The sequence below is a fragment of the Palaemon carinicauda genome, chromosome 8 (genome assembly GCF_036898095.1).
Source record: "Palaemon carinicauda isolate YSFRI2023 chromosome 8, ASM3689809v2, whole genome shotgun sequence".
Classification (NCBI taxonomy): Eukaryota; Metazoa; Arthropoda; class Malacostraca; order Decapoda; family Palaemonidae; genus Palaemon; species Palaemon carinicauda.
Genome location: NC_090732.1, coordinates 54821455 through 54838366, shown reverse-complemented (window position 1 = coordinate 54838366; position 16912 = coordinate 54821455). Strand labels below are relative to the sequence as shown.

Here is a 16912-nt window from a genome sequence, read left to right as displayed (position 1 = left end):
TTTTAAATAGCTTCATAATTTGATTTATTGTTAATAAATTTAGTAGTAATGGTCCTTTTTGTTTGGTACAGGTATTTGAGCGTTGGATGGAATGGGAACCAGATGAGCAAGCTTGGCTAACATACATAAAGTTTGAACTTCGTTACAAGGAACTTGACAGAGCAAGACAAATCTATGAAAGATTTGTTTATGTGCACCCAGAACCAAAGTACTGGATAAAGTATGCCCGGTTTGAGGAAAACCATGGATACATTCAGAGTGCTCGACGAGTGTATGAACGAGCCATCGAGTTCTACGGTGATGATCATTTTGATGAAAATCTCTTTATTGCCTTTGCCAAGTTTGAAGAAGGACAGAAGGAACATGACCGCTCAAGGGCTATTTATCGATATGCTCTAGATCACATGCCAAAAGAGAAATGTCTTACTTTGTACAATGAATACACAAGGCATGAAAAGAAATATGGTGACAAGTCTTCCATCGATGATGTGATAACAAGCAAGAGGAAGTTTCAGTATGAAGAAGCAGTAAAAGAAAATCCAAATGATTATGACACGTGGTTTGATTATGTACGAATGCTGGAAGCAGATGGCAACATAGATCTCATCCGTGAGACATATGAAAGGGCTATTTCATGTGTACCTCCTTTGAAAGTAAGTTTGTTATTACACGAATAAACACAGTTGTCTTTTAATAGGAGTATGACCAGCACTGCTGTAATGGTCTGTAAAGATTTAATGAGGTACAGTACTTATAACTACCAGCTGGTGCCGCGAAGCCCCTTCCACCTGTCCGTCAGCTAGTCATTCACTTTTGACTTTGGCTGCAAGTAGTACACACCCACTTGTTGCTTCTCAATTTTATTTTGCTGTTTTGAACTTTTTGTTTTCTCTTTTTAAAAAAATGGATAAGTTTGCAGGTAGACTGTTGTGTTTGGGTAAACTTGGATACGTTAAATGGATGGTAAAAAGATGTGCATTTGTTTTCTAGATAAGCTGGAATATGTGTGATATGTTTATGTGCAAACCTGCCATTAATCTCTTCATCCTTGTGTTTTTTATTTGGGGAGGGTCATGACTGTTCGCAGTCATCCCCTCACTATGAGTAACTGTACGATGATAACAAACTGAACCCAAAGAAGTTGGTCTTCTTGGTCATTGCTGGTGCTCCGTTGGTTCCGAAGAGAGAGAAAAATTGGATCATGGTGGGGGGAGAGGAACCAGCGCTTGGTCTTCTTGCTTATATGAGTGAATAATGAGACATTCCCTTTTGTGACCATAATTGGGAATACTATCGTAGGTTTACTAGATCGTTCACCGTGAGATTGGTCACTGCATGATCTTCAGAGTATCAATCATTTCGTATTCGTTCTCATTTTGATCCTCAGGCCACAAATGGTATTCCCACGCGAAAATTATATAACCTGTCACCTCTTCATTCCCCGCATGGCCAGTCCACACACTAGGAAGGCCCCACTCACTCGCGCTACTGGAAACAGGAACTTTTAACGTCCCAGGTGCGCTCTTACAATTGATGGCAAGGTTCTTCACCACAGAATGACTGTGCGCACATGACTCACCTGCATGTCGCATGGTACTGCTCTCACTTTCATGCTCAACAGGGGTTCAAGTATGCTGTACTTCATCAGCTTTGGTGGGGCATAAGGATCAAAGGCAGTTCTACTTCTGAAGGGGAAGCCAATTGTTGATTGAGGCACTCTTCAGCCTCTTGAGGGTACATGTCCGGTCCCATTCCCTCTGGATCGTGCATGCTCAAAAGAAAAAAAAATGTTGTGTGGCTTATTGAGACCTGTTTTCAACACCCCAATGGTGCCCTACCATGGTCCAGCGGAGGCAGAGAATCCTGTTACTGAGTGTACATTTGTCGATGCTCTTGCACTCATTAGTGAGTGCAGTAACCTTGGAGAGGCTACTATGGCTCCTGTGAAAGTGAGTTCGATGGCTATTGATCAGAGTTTCGGTGCCCCTCAAGGATTAAAGACCTCACTTGAGTTGCTATGGTGGGAACTTGCTCTTAAGGGTTTGCTAAGAGTGAATTCTCCGCTCTCCCTACCTGAGAATTCACTGCAATCTAGCTGGTCAAGCAAGATCAAGCTTTATGCACACTTACGACAAAGGAGATTCTACGTACTGAAGGGTGCAAACCCGTCTCCTCTTTCCATTAGTCCTACAGTTTTTGCATTGATGGCTGGAGCAACAATCGTCTCAGCTCTTGAGTCTGCCGCCATAGAAACCTTCTGTGACCAACCTCCAGGCGGTGTGCTTTATTTACTAGTGGTCTGGTATTGTTGTCTACTTTGACACTATTAGAGGCATTTTGAAAGCACAGCAAGTTGGTTCTGTTTAGTGTAAATGCAGGGAAGTTGAGAATAGGTTCCTTGGTGGCAATATTAAGGAATTGCCTGGTTCTAGATGCTACAGTTTTCTTTTCTCAGAGGTTTGTTCATGTGACAGTGGATGAAGGCAAGCCATGACTCCCTTATCCACAGTGCAATAGCCTTCATAGTCCCAGTTCCTTCCAAGGTGGCCTTAGTCTCTGTCATACCTTCAGTGACACAGGCCCCTCCAAGGTAGCCTCAGTAAGATTTTCAGTCTGTGCCACACCTCCAATAGCATCTTTGAAGAAGTTCCGGTTCTCTCCAAAGCTGGATGAGGACCTCCAGCTACTTCTTCCTTTAAGAAAGTAGGAAACAGTGCTCCATCCTTTTTTTTTTTGCCTAACCTGGCAGCTTAGGAGGGGTGATAGCGATAAGAAGGGAGTAAGGGGACGTTGAATTCGGCAGTTCCCTTCTCCAGCTGCTGCAGGTGTTGGATGCATGTCATGCCATTGGGTAACATGGAGCAGAGCAGTGGGTGGCAGAAGTCCTATGGAACGGATGCCTCTTGCCCTTCATAGCTTTTTGTCCTCCCTTTACTTGCACTCCAATGGTGTTTCAGAGTTACCCTTTGAAATTGCTGAAAGTTCTAGCCATTGCGGCAACGCTGAAAGCAACAGAGAAAAACTGTTGGAGACCATTCCTTGGGTTTCTACTGTCAACTCTTCCTGGTGGAAAAGTCGACTGGTGACTGGAGATAAGTCATGGACATTTCACTGCTGAGCAAGAAAGGTTATCAAACTACATTCAGCAGGGAGACGACAAGTACTGTGTGGTCTGTTATCAGAGGGGAAGATGTCTTGCATTTGTAGGAACTGAAGGACTCCTATTTAGAATACTTTTTCATCACTCCTACAGAAAATACCTCTGCTTCATCCTTGAGGAAGTAGTGTACCAGTTTAAAGGCCTTTGCTTTGGACTGTTCACCGCGCCCAAAGTGTTCACACGAGTATTCCCTTTGGTGTTAGCTTGCACTGTTGAACAGGATACATCTTTCGAGGTATCTTGATAATGAGGTGATCCGGGCTTTTTCTGAGAGGCAGTTGCTTCAGGATCTAGAGCAACTACTGTCTGGGTATGATCTGGGATTTGTGATAAATCAGAAAAGTCGAGTCTCACGCCCAAAGAGAGGATGAAGTACCGGGGCATGGTGACAGGTACAGCAGCAGTAGGAGTCTTGCCACTAGATGATGGCATCAGCAAGCTCAGAGAGGTAGCAGAACCCCTTTCAGTATAAGCAGAAACCCCGGATTCGATGATTGTAATGTCTTTTGGGACATCTTTCCTTGGAGAAACTCATTTCACATGGGCTATTCCACCAGTGGTTGTGTCAGATATTTGAGAGTCCCACTCAGCTCCCCACCTTCTGAGATGCTTCTGTGCACAGATGTATCCAAGAAGTTGTTGGGCACTCCTGAGGAATTAAGTCACTTTAGTGGTGTGGCTCCTAGAAGTAAAGTACCTGCATATAAACATGTTTGTAATGTTCCAGTGTTCCAAGCACTACAAGCAATCCAGGAGTAGTGTTAATAAGCTACAAAACTATGGTCATAGCATACATCAACAAGCAAGGAGGGCCTGTCTCGTAAAGTCATTGCAAGTTTATAAAGAATGTGCACAGATTTGCAGTGAACAACACTGTAGATCTGTCAGCAGGAGTCATTCCTGGCAAGAGGAATATTCTAGGAGACACTCTCAGTTGCCAGGTGCAGGTTGTAAGAAATTCTGAGTGGTGTCTTCCTAGTGTAATAGAAAGACTTGCTGTATTGCTCTCATGGGATGGTCGGCGAAAGACCTGTTTGCCACTTGGCTAAACAGGAAACTCTTTGGGGAGTCGGTTTCCCCATTTCAGAACCTTGGGAAGTGTGCGAGGACACTCCCAATATCCATGGGATCACTTGCACACATACACCTTTCCCCTTTTCAACCTGATTTGCCAATGCATCAACTGAGCATTTATCATGTCAGGTCTTAGAATGACCTGGATGTATCCCAGATGACCACAAGATAAGTGGGATACTGATATTTTTGCACATTTATTTGAACTCCTGAGAACTATCCCTTGAAATAAACTTGGTCAGCAGCTGCCCCTTTAGAGGTACTTCCAATCCTTGATCTTGTTTGCACTTCACTGATGGAAACTACATTGCTGAGTGAAAGGCTTTTCTCAAGGGACCACTAAGATGTGTCATAGTAATGGTACTTATTTAAACATAGCTCTTTAAGGGCAGTTTGTGGATCTCCTCACTCCTGTATCTGCCATGAGAAGTACCTTACAGTAGCATCTGGAAAAGTCTACTACTCAGCTTTGAGCAGTCTTCTGACTGAGGAACATAGACCCCTGCTCTTCATGGGAGTTGTTTATGCCCATAAGGAACTTCAAGCAGTTATTCCCACCTTGGAACCTCAGGCCCTTATTGTAATTTGACCAGTGTTCTCTAGACTTTTGAGCACCCCTTATGAGCCTGTGAGATGTACGTCAGACAAAGATGTGATTCTCTAGAGTCTAGATTGTCTTTTGACTAGCCTTTGCTTCAGTGAAGGGAGTTAGCAAGCTTTTAACATCTTGTATATCGCTAGTCATTCCGAAGGAGGAAAGAAGGTCACTTTTAGTTTGTTTTTGAATTCATGGCCAAGACCCAGCTGCCCACAATACCATGTTCAAGTCTTTCTCAATCTCTTATCAGGAGGCTTCCAAACGGCATCAGAATGACTGGCTTCTCTGTCTGTGGCAGCTCCACAGTGCTGTAACACATGTATTTCATACACGATCATACATTAATGCTGTTTGCTTATTTTTATCTCTTGCTCTCTCCTGCACTGATAATAGAAAAAAACTGTTCAAGCTTACATGTCTCACATTGTTGAAAATTAATACATTGTTGACTTCAGCAGTTTGTATTTAAGCTCGTTATCTTGTTTGAATAAAGCCAGTTACATTCACCTTGCCTTTCTGTTAGGAGCTAACAGCCACTTTTCCACATTGGTGACCACCAGAGGATTAACTCCTCACTGCCTTTTCACCCACCACTTGCCCTGCCCTTTTTATGATGTCACTCACTGACCCTGACTCTTCAACCCAAGCCACATCGATGAAACTGCTGCCCTTTGCCAGTAAAGAAGTGTTTACCTGGTTCCCGCATACCAAAGTTCAATTTTGCATGAAAGGCATAACTCGCTGAAGCAGCAAAGCAGACTATGTCCTTGCGGCAATCCCCGAGGACACTTTCAGAGAAATCTCCAATTGGCTTTGTGACCAAGGGGAAGCCCCAATAACGTATGATGCCCTCAAAACATACCTCCTGGAGCAGTATTCACCGTTACCAGCTGCCCGTATAGTAAGCTTTTTCAGCTCTCTCAACAGCTATTGGGGGACTAAAATTCCTTGCTTGCCCTCAGGGAAATGACTAGTATTGTTCACTTGCAACTTGGCTCGGAAGGCTCTCCTCAGGAAGTGAACCTACTTCGTGCAATTTGGGTATAACGCCTACCCAAATCTGTACACTCCGCCATCCCCGATGTTGATACCATGCCAATGAATGACCTGATGGCCAAAGTCACTTCAAACATACCCAAGGTCCTTGGGTATCTTTATTCTTATTCCTGTGGTACCTTTATTCTTGTTCCTCTGGTGGCTGCCCAATAGGTTATGTAGCCAACCTAGCTCTCTCTTGAGACAGGATGCATCTTGTCTCAAAGACAGTGATTTTGGCTTATGTCTAGAATGAAAGGTAAACTGACTGACCTTCTACCCCTCTTTCTTCCCCCTCTCTCAGAAGTATGGTAGTCATGGCCGTTATGAGCAGATGCAGGTGAACTTCATAACAAAGCAACTTTTCTTCTCAGAGACAAAATTTGATAAGGTCTCCCCCATCCTCCCAAGCAAGAGGGATGATTGATGGAATGTATTCAAACTAATTTCTTACATTCGGGCAACATATCCTGTACTAGAAATTAGTTATGGGCTAACCTAATACCTATTTTAGCTCCATGCTTGTCTGTTAGGAGTTTCGTAGGAGTTATCCCCTTTCCTCCTATGCAGTATTAGGTGCTTTTTAACATTTCCCAGGTAAGTTAAGCCAGCCATAAATTCGTTTATAGGGCTTCCTCATCCCTAAGTATGAGGCCTATTAAAGGACGATGCTATGTATCTGTATATGTGTAAGAACAAATCACAAATTTTTTAAAGTAAGTTGTATTTTTCCTAACTATGCAAACCTTAATCCTGCCTCAACCCTGCCACAAGTCCCAGGCATAACATCAAAAGTGAGTGTGTAGCTAACTGATAGGTGGGGGAGGATTCCTGGCCACATGCTGGTAGTTGTAATTATTGTGGTGAAATCCTAATCTCCGATAGCTTAAAAAATTTGTTCAACAGTCCATAATTTTCTCTCTTAAGAAAACAACAATAGTAGGGCTTTAGTCACTGGAATTTAATTACAAAATGAAAAAATCATCTCATGTTTACCTTAATTCTTGCTGGTATTCACCTAACGCAGAGAGAAAAGAACTAACCTAGCATTCATGTATAACTATCTATACACATTTGGCTAAACATGCAAATTAACAACTTGCATAAGATACTCGGATAGTTCGATGTCTTCATGAAGGCATAAGAAGTGATAGGAAAAGGGGATGTTATTGCTCGCCATTATCATTCACTGTGATGAATACGATCCAACTTGGAGGGGCTTCTGAATATCCATTCTGAGTGTTGTATATGCTAGGAAGTAAAGGGGACTCCATCTCCGCATTTAGGCAGGAACCAATCCCAGGAAATCTTATCCTATTTTGGAAATATGGGCAAAAACATTAGTTACAATTAAAAAATAAATGAGTTATTATCAAGAGTAACTCAATGATAAAGTAAACAATAAAAGAAACAAACAAATGATATTTTCTGGCCAAAGCCGAAAAAATTTGCAAAAATTAAGAAAGGTGATTTCTCACATAAAAACTAAACTAAACCCTCTAGTGTAGCTCTAGTTTTACTTGCACATTGAGAATGTGTTTTCAATTACTGTATTTGAAAGTACCGTAGGTCTTCAGAACTCAGAACAACAATATTCACATTATCATCAAGAGGTACAGTAATGCCTCAAAATATGAAATTAATTGGCTCTGTAGTGGTTTTCATACAGTGATTTTTTCACTTTGTGAGTCGCCTTTTACATGTAAATAGCCAAATTTGTTCCAGGCCCTGCAAGCACACCACATTTAATGTTTATAATAAGGCTGAACTTCACTACATTTAACGATATACAGCACAGGTAGTCGTCGACTTACAACCTATGAGACCTATAATTGTTTGACTTTACAACCATTTTTTTTTTCACTGTGATGAAATCACAAGCATGTGGAAGTAGTACACTAATAGAAAATTTTTTCCTGGGAAATAATCTATTTTCTTATATAAAAACAAACTGATTCATCTTAGTAAGTTGGTATTTTCTTATATTGATGATATACAGTATCCATTTTCAGTAAAAAATACATTAAGAAAAGTTTTAATATCCGTCAAGTTCATATCATATGTCTGGTGATGTCATATTACTGGCGGAAAGCAAGCAGGCAATAGAGTGATTTCCTTCCAAAAGGCTTACGATTAGTGTTAGTATTCCCATCATTGAAATATCAAGTAACGATATAAAGTATTTCGTGGATCTGTATCGATTGATATGACTACTACTTAGAGTAAATTCGATTCTTTACTAGTTTCATTTCATCTCTGATAATAGATCGATATATATTTAAAGAAAGTACACTAATAGGACAAATATTTTCCTAGAAATAATATATTTTATTTTACATTACAAAAATTAAATACTTTTGCTTGGTAAGTTAGTATTTTCTTTCTTGCAAGAAAAAAGAAAAGGGATTTTCATATTTTGCAAGTCATTCTTTGCCAAGTTCACGTCACATGTCCTGTGACTTCATATGTATGGCGGAAGGCACTCTGGCAAACCAAATGATTTCCTTTCGGTGTATGACTGAGTTATCTTATTATTCCCATCATCGAATCATTGAGTAATACTACAAAGAATTTCTGATAATGTCTAAGGAAATTTTGAGATCTAACGATGAATTAGAAAGCAAAATACTGTACACGAGAGAGAGAGAGAGAGAGAGAGAGAGAGAGAGAGAGAGAGAGACTTCTTGAACTTGTTCACCAGGTTACTGTTTACTATATCTGCTGGAAGTCTATACCAAGTATTTGCTATTTTGTATGTAAAAGGTAAGGAGGTGTATGTTGTGTTTATGGATCTGGAGAAAGCGCATGATAGAGTTGATAGGGAAGCAATGTGGAATGTGATGAGGTTATATGGAGTTGGTGGAAAGTTGTTGCAAGCAGTGAAAAGTTTCTACAAAGGTAGTAAAGCATGTTTTAGGATAGGAAATGAAGTGAGTGATTGGTTTCCGGTGAGAGTGGGGCTGAGACAGGGATGTGTGATGTCACCGTGGTTGTTTAACTTGTATGTTGATGGAGTGGTGAGAGAGGTGAATGCTCGAGTGCTTGGACGAGGATTAAAACTGGTAGACGAGAATGACCATGAATGGGAGGTAAATCAGTTGTTGTTTGTGGATGATACTGTACTGGTTGCAGACACAGAAGAGAAGCTTGGACGATTAGTTACAGAATTTGGAAGAGTGTGTGTGAGAGAAGGAAGTTGAGAGTTAATGTGGGTAAGAGTAAGGTTATGAGATGTACGAGAAGGGAAGGTGGTGCAAGGTTGAATGTCATGTTGAATGGAGAGTTACTTGAGGAAGTGGATCAGTTTAAGTACTTGGGGTCTGTTGTTGCAGCAAATGGTGGAGTGGAAGCAGATGTACGTCAGAGAGTGAATGAAGGTTGCAAAGTGTTGGGGGCAGTTAAGGGAGTAGTAAAAAATAGAGGGTTGGGCATGAATGTAAAGAGAGTTCTATATGAGAAAGTGATTGTACCAACTGTGATGTATGGATCGGAGTTGTGGGGAATGAAAGTGACGGAGAGACAGAAGTTGAATGTGTTTTAGATGAAGTGTCTAAGGAGTATGGCTGGTGTATCTCGAGTAGATAGGGTTAGGAACGAAGTGGTGAGAGTGAGAACGGGTGTAAGAAATGAGTTAGCAGCTAGAGTGGATATGAATGTGTTGAGGTGGTTTGGCCATGTTGAGAGAATGGAAAATGGCTGTCTGCTAAAGAAGGTGATGAATGCAAGAGTTGATGGGAGAAGTACAAGAGGAAGGCCAAGGTTTGGGTGGATGGATGGAGTGAAGAGAGCTCTGGGTGATAGGAGGATAGGATAGATGTGAGAGAGGCAAGAGAGCGTGCTAGAAATAGGAATGAATGGCGAGCAATTGTGACGCAGTTCCGGTAAGCCCTGCTGCTGCCTCCAATGCCTTAGATGACCGAAGAGGTAGCAGCAGTAGGGGATTCAGCATTATGAAGCTTCATCTGTGGTGAATAATGTGGGAGGGTGGGCTGTGGCACCCTAGCAGTACCAGCTGAACTCGGTTGAGTCCCTTGTTAGGCTGGAGGAACGTAGAGAGTAGAGGTCCCCTTTTTTGTTTTGTTTCATCTGCTGATGTTGGCTACCCCCCAAAATTGGGGGAAGTGCCTTGGTATATGTATGTATGTATGTATGTATGTAAAGCAATTACCACATTGAGTGGTGGTGTATCTTTTCAATTCCAGTTTGTATCCGTTACCTCTGTACTGCTTTTTGCTAAGCATGAATAGATTGTTGTAATCTACATATGTTATTCCTATGAGAATTTTGAATGCCTCTATTAACTTTCCCCTTAGTCGTCAAAATTTTAGATCAATTAAGTTCAAACTTTCCATCCTTCGTCTATATCCAAATTGCCTTAGTGTTGGAACTAGTTTGGTGGCCCTAGCTTGTACTGCTTCCAGTCTATCTATATCTTTCTGAATACTGGGAGCCCAGAATTGGACTTCGTATTCTAGATGGGGTCTTACTAGTGAAGTGTACAGCTGTAGTACAGTGTCTTTGTTTTTGTATTTGAATGGTCTCTTTATGTAACTTATTGGTTTTTGTGCTTTCTTTTCAGCTTTTATGCTCTGTTTTTTAACTTCAAATCCTTGCTGATAGTAATACTGAGATCTTTCTACTGGTCCACACTTTCTATTTCGTCGCCTAGCAGTGAGCAATCTGATTGTGGGTTACTATAACCTATGTGCATGTCTTCCCACTTCCCATAGTTGAAAGGCATTTGCCATTTTCTGGACCATTCTTCTAGGTTCCTAGGTTCATTAGATCCTCTCTTAAGGTTTCTACATTTGCTGAGTTTGCAGCATTTATGCCTAGTTTAGTATCATTGGCAAATTTGGCTATTCTACTAGTTAATCCTATATCTATGTTGTTAATATAGATCTGAAATACAGTGGAACCTCTACATACAATTGTCCCAACATACGAATTTTCCAACATCCAAAGTAAAATTCAACTAAATTTCTGTCTCGACACCCGAAGTCTTGCTCCAACATACAATGTAAATCATATGCGTACGCATGGAATTTTCTCGAAAGCGTCGATCGTAGTTTCTTGTTGACGCCGCTAGACTGCAGCACATTGGAGGGACGCCAATCGAGCGTCGCCTTGATCAGTCCTCTCATCTCGTGCGCATTGTCTGGTTGTTATCTATTCGCTGTTATTAACAGTGCTTTTTATCTTCCTTTTTCACGTTTTGTTTTTGTGTTTTGTAATCATGGGTCCTAAAAAGCTTAGTTTCGGTTCAGGAAGTAGAAGTGGTGAGAAAAAGAAGAAGCCAATGCTTTCATTAGAACTAAAACAAGAAATAATAGAAAAGCATGAGCAAGGTGTGCGTGTTAGCGATCTGGCTAAATAATATGACCGGAATATGTCTACGATCTCGACGATCCTAAAACAGAAGGCAGCCATTAAAGCAGTGAAACCTTCGAAGGGGATCACAATTATTTCTAAACGTCGTAGCCCTACCCTGGAAGAGATGGAATGCCTTTTGGTAATATGGATAAAGGACAAGGAGATTGTTGGCGATACGATCACTGAAACGATCATTTGTGAGAAGGCCAGCGCTATCTATTGTGACTTGAAGGCGGCGAGCTCTGGGGATGACGCGGGGGAGTTCAACCGATCTTACGACGGAGGAATTCAAGGCCTCTTGAGGTTGGTTCAAGAAATTTAGGAAACGGACCGGGATTCATTCAATTGTTCGGCATGGAGAGGCTTCAAGTTTGGATACCAAGGCTGCTAATGATTTTGTTAAAAAGTTCGAAAAGATCGTGAAGGAGGAAGGCTACGTAGAGCAGCAGGTTTTCAACTATGATGAAACCGGTCTGTTTTGGAAAAAGATGCCGAGTTGAACATACATTACCGCCGAAGAGAAGAAAATCCCTGGACATAAGCCTATGAAGGATCGGTTGACTCGTGCGCTTTGTGCCAACGCCAGCGGGGACTGCAAAATAAAGCCGTTATTAGTTTACCATTCCGAAATCCCTAGGGTATTTAAAGCACATAGAATTAATAAAGACCTGCAACATGTTCTATGGCATTCTAATTCTAAGGCTTGGGTCACTAAGCATATCTTTGTGGAATGGGTAAACGTAGTTTTCGGCCCTGCTGTCAAGAAGTACATTCAGGAGAGGAATTTGCCTTTGAAGTGCTTGCTTTGTTTGGACAATGCACCCGCTCACCCCCCAGGACTCGAAGATGATATCATCGACGAATATAAATCTATCAAAGTGTTGTATCTTCCACCGAATACCACCCCTATCCTCCAGCCCATGGACCAGCAAGTCATCTCTAATTTCAAGAAGCTCTACACCAAGCACTTATTTAAGCAGTGCTTTAATGTCACGCAAAGCACCAACTTAACTTTGCGTGAATTTTTGAGGAACCATTTTAATATCGTGCAAAGCTTAAAGATCATATATCAGACTTGGGAGGGAGTAACTCGTCAGACACTGAATTCAGCTTGGAAGAAGCTTTGGTTTGATGCTGTTGCTCCCAGAGATTTCGAAGGTTTTGGCCCCAAGAATGAACCTGTGCTTGCCGCCGAGGAAGACGTCGAAGAGATTGTATCCCTTGGCAAGTCTATGGGTCTGGAGGTGGATGAAGATGACATCACCGAACTCGTTGATGAGCATCACGAAGAACTCACCACCGAGGAACTCAAGGAGCTGCAAACCATGCAGCATGATGAGTTCCAAGCGCAGTTGAGTAAGTTGTAGGAGACCAAGGAGGTAGGGCAAATCTTAGGTACGGCTGAAATAAATGAGATGTTAGCATATCATCAACACGTGGTTTATTTCATCGACAAGCATCACCCACAGAAACTTAGGTTTGCCGTGTAGTTGCGCAGTTCGATGATGGTTGTTTAACTCATTTTAGAAAAATTCTCAAAAGCCGTACCAATCAACTTTCTCTCGATAGTTTCTTCAAAAAATCTACGAAACGGTCTAGTGATCATGATGAAAAGAAAGAAAGTGAAGCAAAGAAAAGGAAGACCGAATCGAGTGAAAGTGATGAAAATTGAAAATAGAAAAGAAAAAAAATGTAAATAAAAAATATAAAATTATAAAAATGAAAAAAAAAATTAGCTAAGTTAGGTTAAAGTTCACGTAGTGTAAGTTAGAGTAAGTTATCGTACGTTATCGCAGTCGCCGTCTCTACCTCCTTGCTGATCTTCCGTCTCCTCCTGCGTAGCAGTCCCTACACCTGCGCTGGCCTGTCGCTAAGGTAAAGTGTCTATAAAAACCCCTTTTTTATTTATTATTTCTTCATTATTATTCTTTTTTTAGATATTTCTGTATTACTGTATTCAATTGTATTAATGTTATGTGTAATTATGTGTAGCAATTTATTAAAGAGTTATTATGGGTTTTTAGGCTGAGGAATGAATTAATCAAATTACAGTGTATTCTTATGGGAATATTTGCTCCAACATACGATCGTTTTAACATACGAAGCAGTTTCTGGAACGAATTAAGATCGTATGTAGAGGTATCACTGTAGCAGTGGTCCAAGGACGGATGCTTGAGGTACTCCGCTTGTAACAGCTGCCCACTCTGAAGCTTCTCCATTGATTACAGCTCTGTTTTCTCTTTGCTAGCCAATCTTCAATCCATTCATCTGGCTCATCAGTGATGTCCAGTGCTCTAATTTTGACCATTAATTTATTATGAGGAACTTTGTCAAAAGACTTTTGAATGTCTCTTGCCCTGCTTTTGTCATAAATGTTAAATATGTAGTGGAAAAATTAAATAAGATTTATCAAACATACCTTTCATCTAAAATCATGTTAGCTGGCTATCGAAAAAAAAATGTTCTCTATGTGTTCCATTGAATCTACTATAATTTATTAAGAATTTTGCAAGGATCTGAAGTTAAACACACTGGTCTGTAGTTGCCAAGTTCTTCTTTTGGCCACTTCTTGTAGATTGGAGGAACATTGCCTAGTTTCCATCATTGTGGTGTCTTTCTTTTGTTGGCTGTCTTTTGGATAATTTTTTAAAAGTGTGGGGTTATCTCTTCTAGTTCTACTATCTCTCTTGGATGAATATCATCTGGACTGGGTGCCTTAGGATACTGAGTCCTTTTATTTTATTTTTGACAGCATCCATTGTAAAAGTGATTCTATATAATGGTTGTTGCCCTTCACATTTGATAACTGGTTCGGGAAAAGTCGTTGATTCTTTCATAGTGAGTACATTTGTGAAATATATGTTCATCAATTCAGCTTTTTCTAAATCATTTGTTACAAGATTACCCTCCAAGTCTCTTAATGGGCTAATGGTATTTTTTATTGATTTTCTACGGTTTACATATGATGAAAGGCCTCACCCCCAAGAATTGGAAGGGGATGAAAAGTAACGGGCGGGTCCATCAGGACGACATGACTATCTCAACCAAAAATAGATTTTTTCTATACAGTATCTAAATCTGTTTCCAGGGCTCCAGAATGTTGTCCTGATGGAAGTGTGCTAGAGAGTTAATATTCTCAGTTGTGGCCTGTTGGAGTTTTTAACCCTTTTGAGTTCCTAGAATTCCCACTAATTATATAGGGACAAGGTCCCATGATTAGTAGTGTGACAGGAAATGTGGTGTGTACTCTTCCACATAGCAGTTTGGACGATAGTCCCAACCTATGAACACAAGTAAGTTGATTGTAAATCATATAGGAGCAAAGAAATTTAATTGTACAGTCCCACTCACTGTGAATAAAATCTTTGTCTCCAGTTGTCGATCAGACCGTAGTCTGTAAAAGGAGGGTTATAAATTGAGGTACACACACATGCACACACACACACACACATATATATATATATATATATATATATATATATATATATATATATATATATATATATATATATATATATATATATATATATATATATATATATATATATATATATATATATATATATATATATATATATATATATATATATATATATATATATATATATATATATATATATATATATATATATATATATATATATATATATATATATATATATATATATATATATATATATATATATATATATATATATATATATATATATATATATATATATATATATATATATATATATATATATATATATATATATATATATATAATATATATATATATATATATATATATATATATATATATATATATATATATATATATATATATATATATATATATATATATATATATATATATATATATATATATATATATATATATATATATACAGTATATATATATATATATATATATATATATATATATATATATATATATATATATATATATATGTTTATATAAAAATATATATCTGTGTGTGTGTGCATATATACATATAAATATTTATATATTTATATATATATATATATATATATATATATATATATATATATATATATATATATATATATATATATATATATATATATATATATATATATATGTGTGTGTGTGTGTGTGTGTGTGTGAATACTGTATATATATATATATATATATATATATATATATATATATATATATATATATATATATATATATATATATATGTTTATTTATTCTGAGTTTTTTTCTTTGTGTTTACTTTTTAATATATCACTAGTTGTCTTGACAACACTACGTTTGTTAGTGCAGCCCAAGGCAGCACAAAACTGCAGTAGACTAACAATAAACACTGGAGAGGATTAATTTTGTACCCTGGGACCTTGATAATTACCTGTGGCAAAATGGCTGTCATCTGCACGTATGCGGGCTTGGTTCTTGCGACATGTATGGTAGGATATCTATGTGGATGCCCATACCTTGATAGTTTACATCAACAGCCATAGGAGGAGGGTTTTTGCAAGGATTAAAAATGGGTAATATTAAAATTTTTGGGCAGACATTGGCATTTAAGCAACTTTAAAAGAAGCATTATGAACATCCGTAGAGTAGAAATAATCACTTCTATATTTTAGATTCTATTTTGAAGAGTCTGCTTTTCTAGATTCTGTTTAAAGCTCATTTAAACTACCAGCTGGAGTTTCAGGGAATCATATTCACACTCAGGCAAAAATTAAAGTTTTCTTTTGGGATGCATAAGGAGATTGTTGCTACTGTAGATCAAGGCAATCCAGAAGTATTGTAATGTGTTTTCATGTAAAGTAGATGACGTGATTAAACAATTTGTCTTCATATATGTTCTCTATATTTTCAGGAAAAGCGCTATTGGCGGCGATACATTTATCTTTGGATTTACTATGCTGTATTTGAAGAGCTTACAACAAAAGATATGGAGAGAGGTAGACAAGTGTACCAAATGTGCCTGCGTGTTATTCCCCACAAAATCTTTACATTTGCTGAAATTTGGCTACTGTATGCCAAGTTTGAAATTCGTCAGAAAGATTTAAGCACTGCTAGAAAATATTTGGTATGTATTATATTATAAGTTACATTTATACTAACACATTGAGAAAGGACCGATAAGGGAGGGCTCCTAGTTTTGAGCGCAATTCCCCATTTATATCACATTTCTACAGATCACTGGCTTGCCTTATTTCTCCAACCACTCTCTACTTCTTTACCCTATGTCTCTGTATTTCCATGTAAATTGGTGTTTTTAAACATCTAACTTACCCGATAGTTATATATATAGCTTACGTCCCTGACGTTACGGCAGAAATTTCAAAACTCACGGCAATCGTCGATTGGGTAGCCAGGTGTACCACAGTGCGCCCTCTACCCAGGTACCTGGAACCATTCCAGTCATTCCTCCCATCTCATCGTGGAGGTGGCTCCTCTTGCTGGAGAGAACAGTCACGCCCTTAGAAGGTGTTGCTGCTTTGATAGCTTCCTTCTGCTTCAGTATCGTTCTTATCAATGATGGATTTTGGCCATATTCCTTCACGAGCACACTTAACCGCATACCGGCCTCGTATTTCTTGATTATTTCAATTTTCATCTCCATGGAAAGCATCATCCTCTTCTTTCCCTTAACATCAGCGACTTTCTTTGGACCCATATCTAATGATGT

The 16912-nt window shown here is 39.0% G+C and overlaps 1 protein-coding gene across 1 annotated transcript in view; it reads left to right on the top strand.

Moving 5' to 3' along the window:
• Nucleotides 1–16912, top strand: part of crn (pre-mRNA splicing factor crn) — a 181755-nt gene that overhangs the window by 103273 nt on the left and 61570 nt on the right. The window contains 2 exon segments of the mRNA XM_068378622.1: nucleotides 72–653; nucleotides 16097–16309. Coding sequence (XP_068234723.1) covers nucleotides 72–653; nucleotides 16097–16309 — 795 coding nt within the window.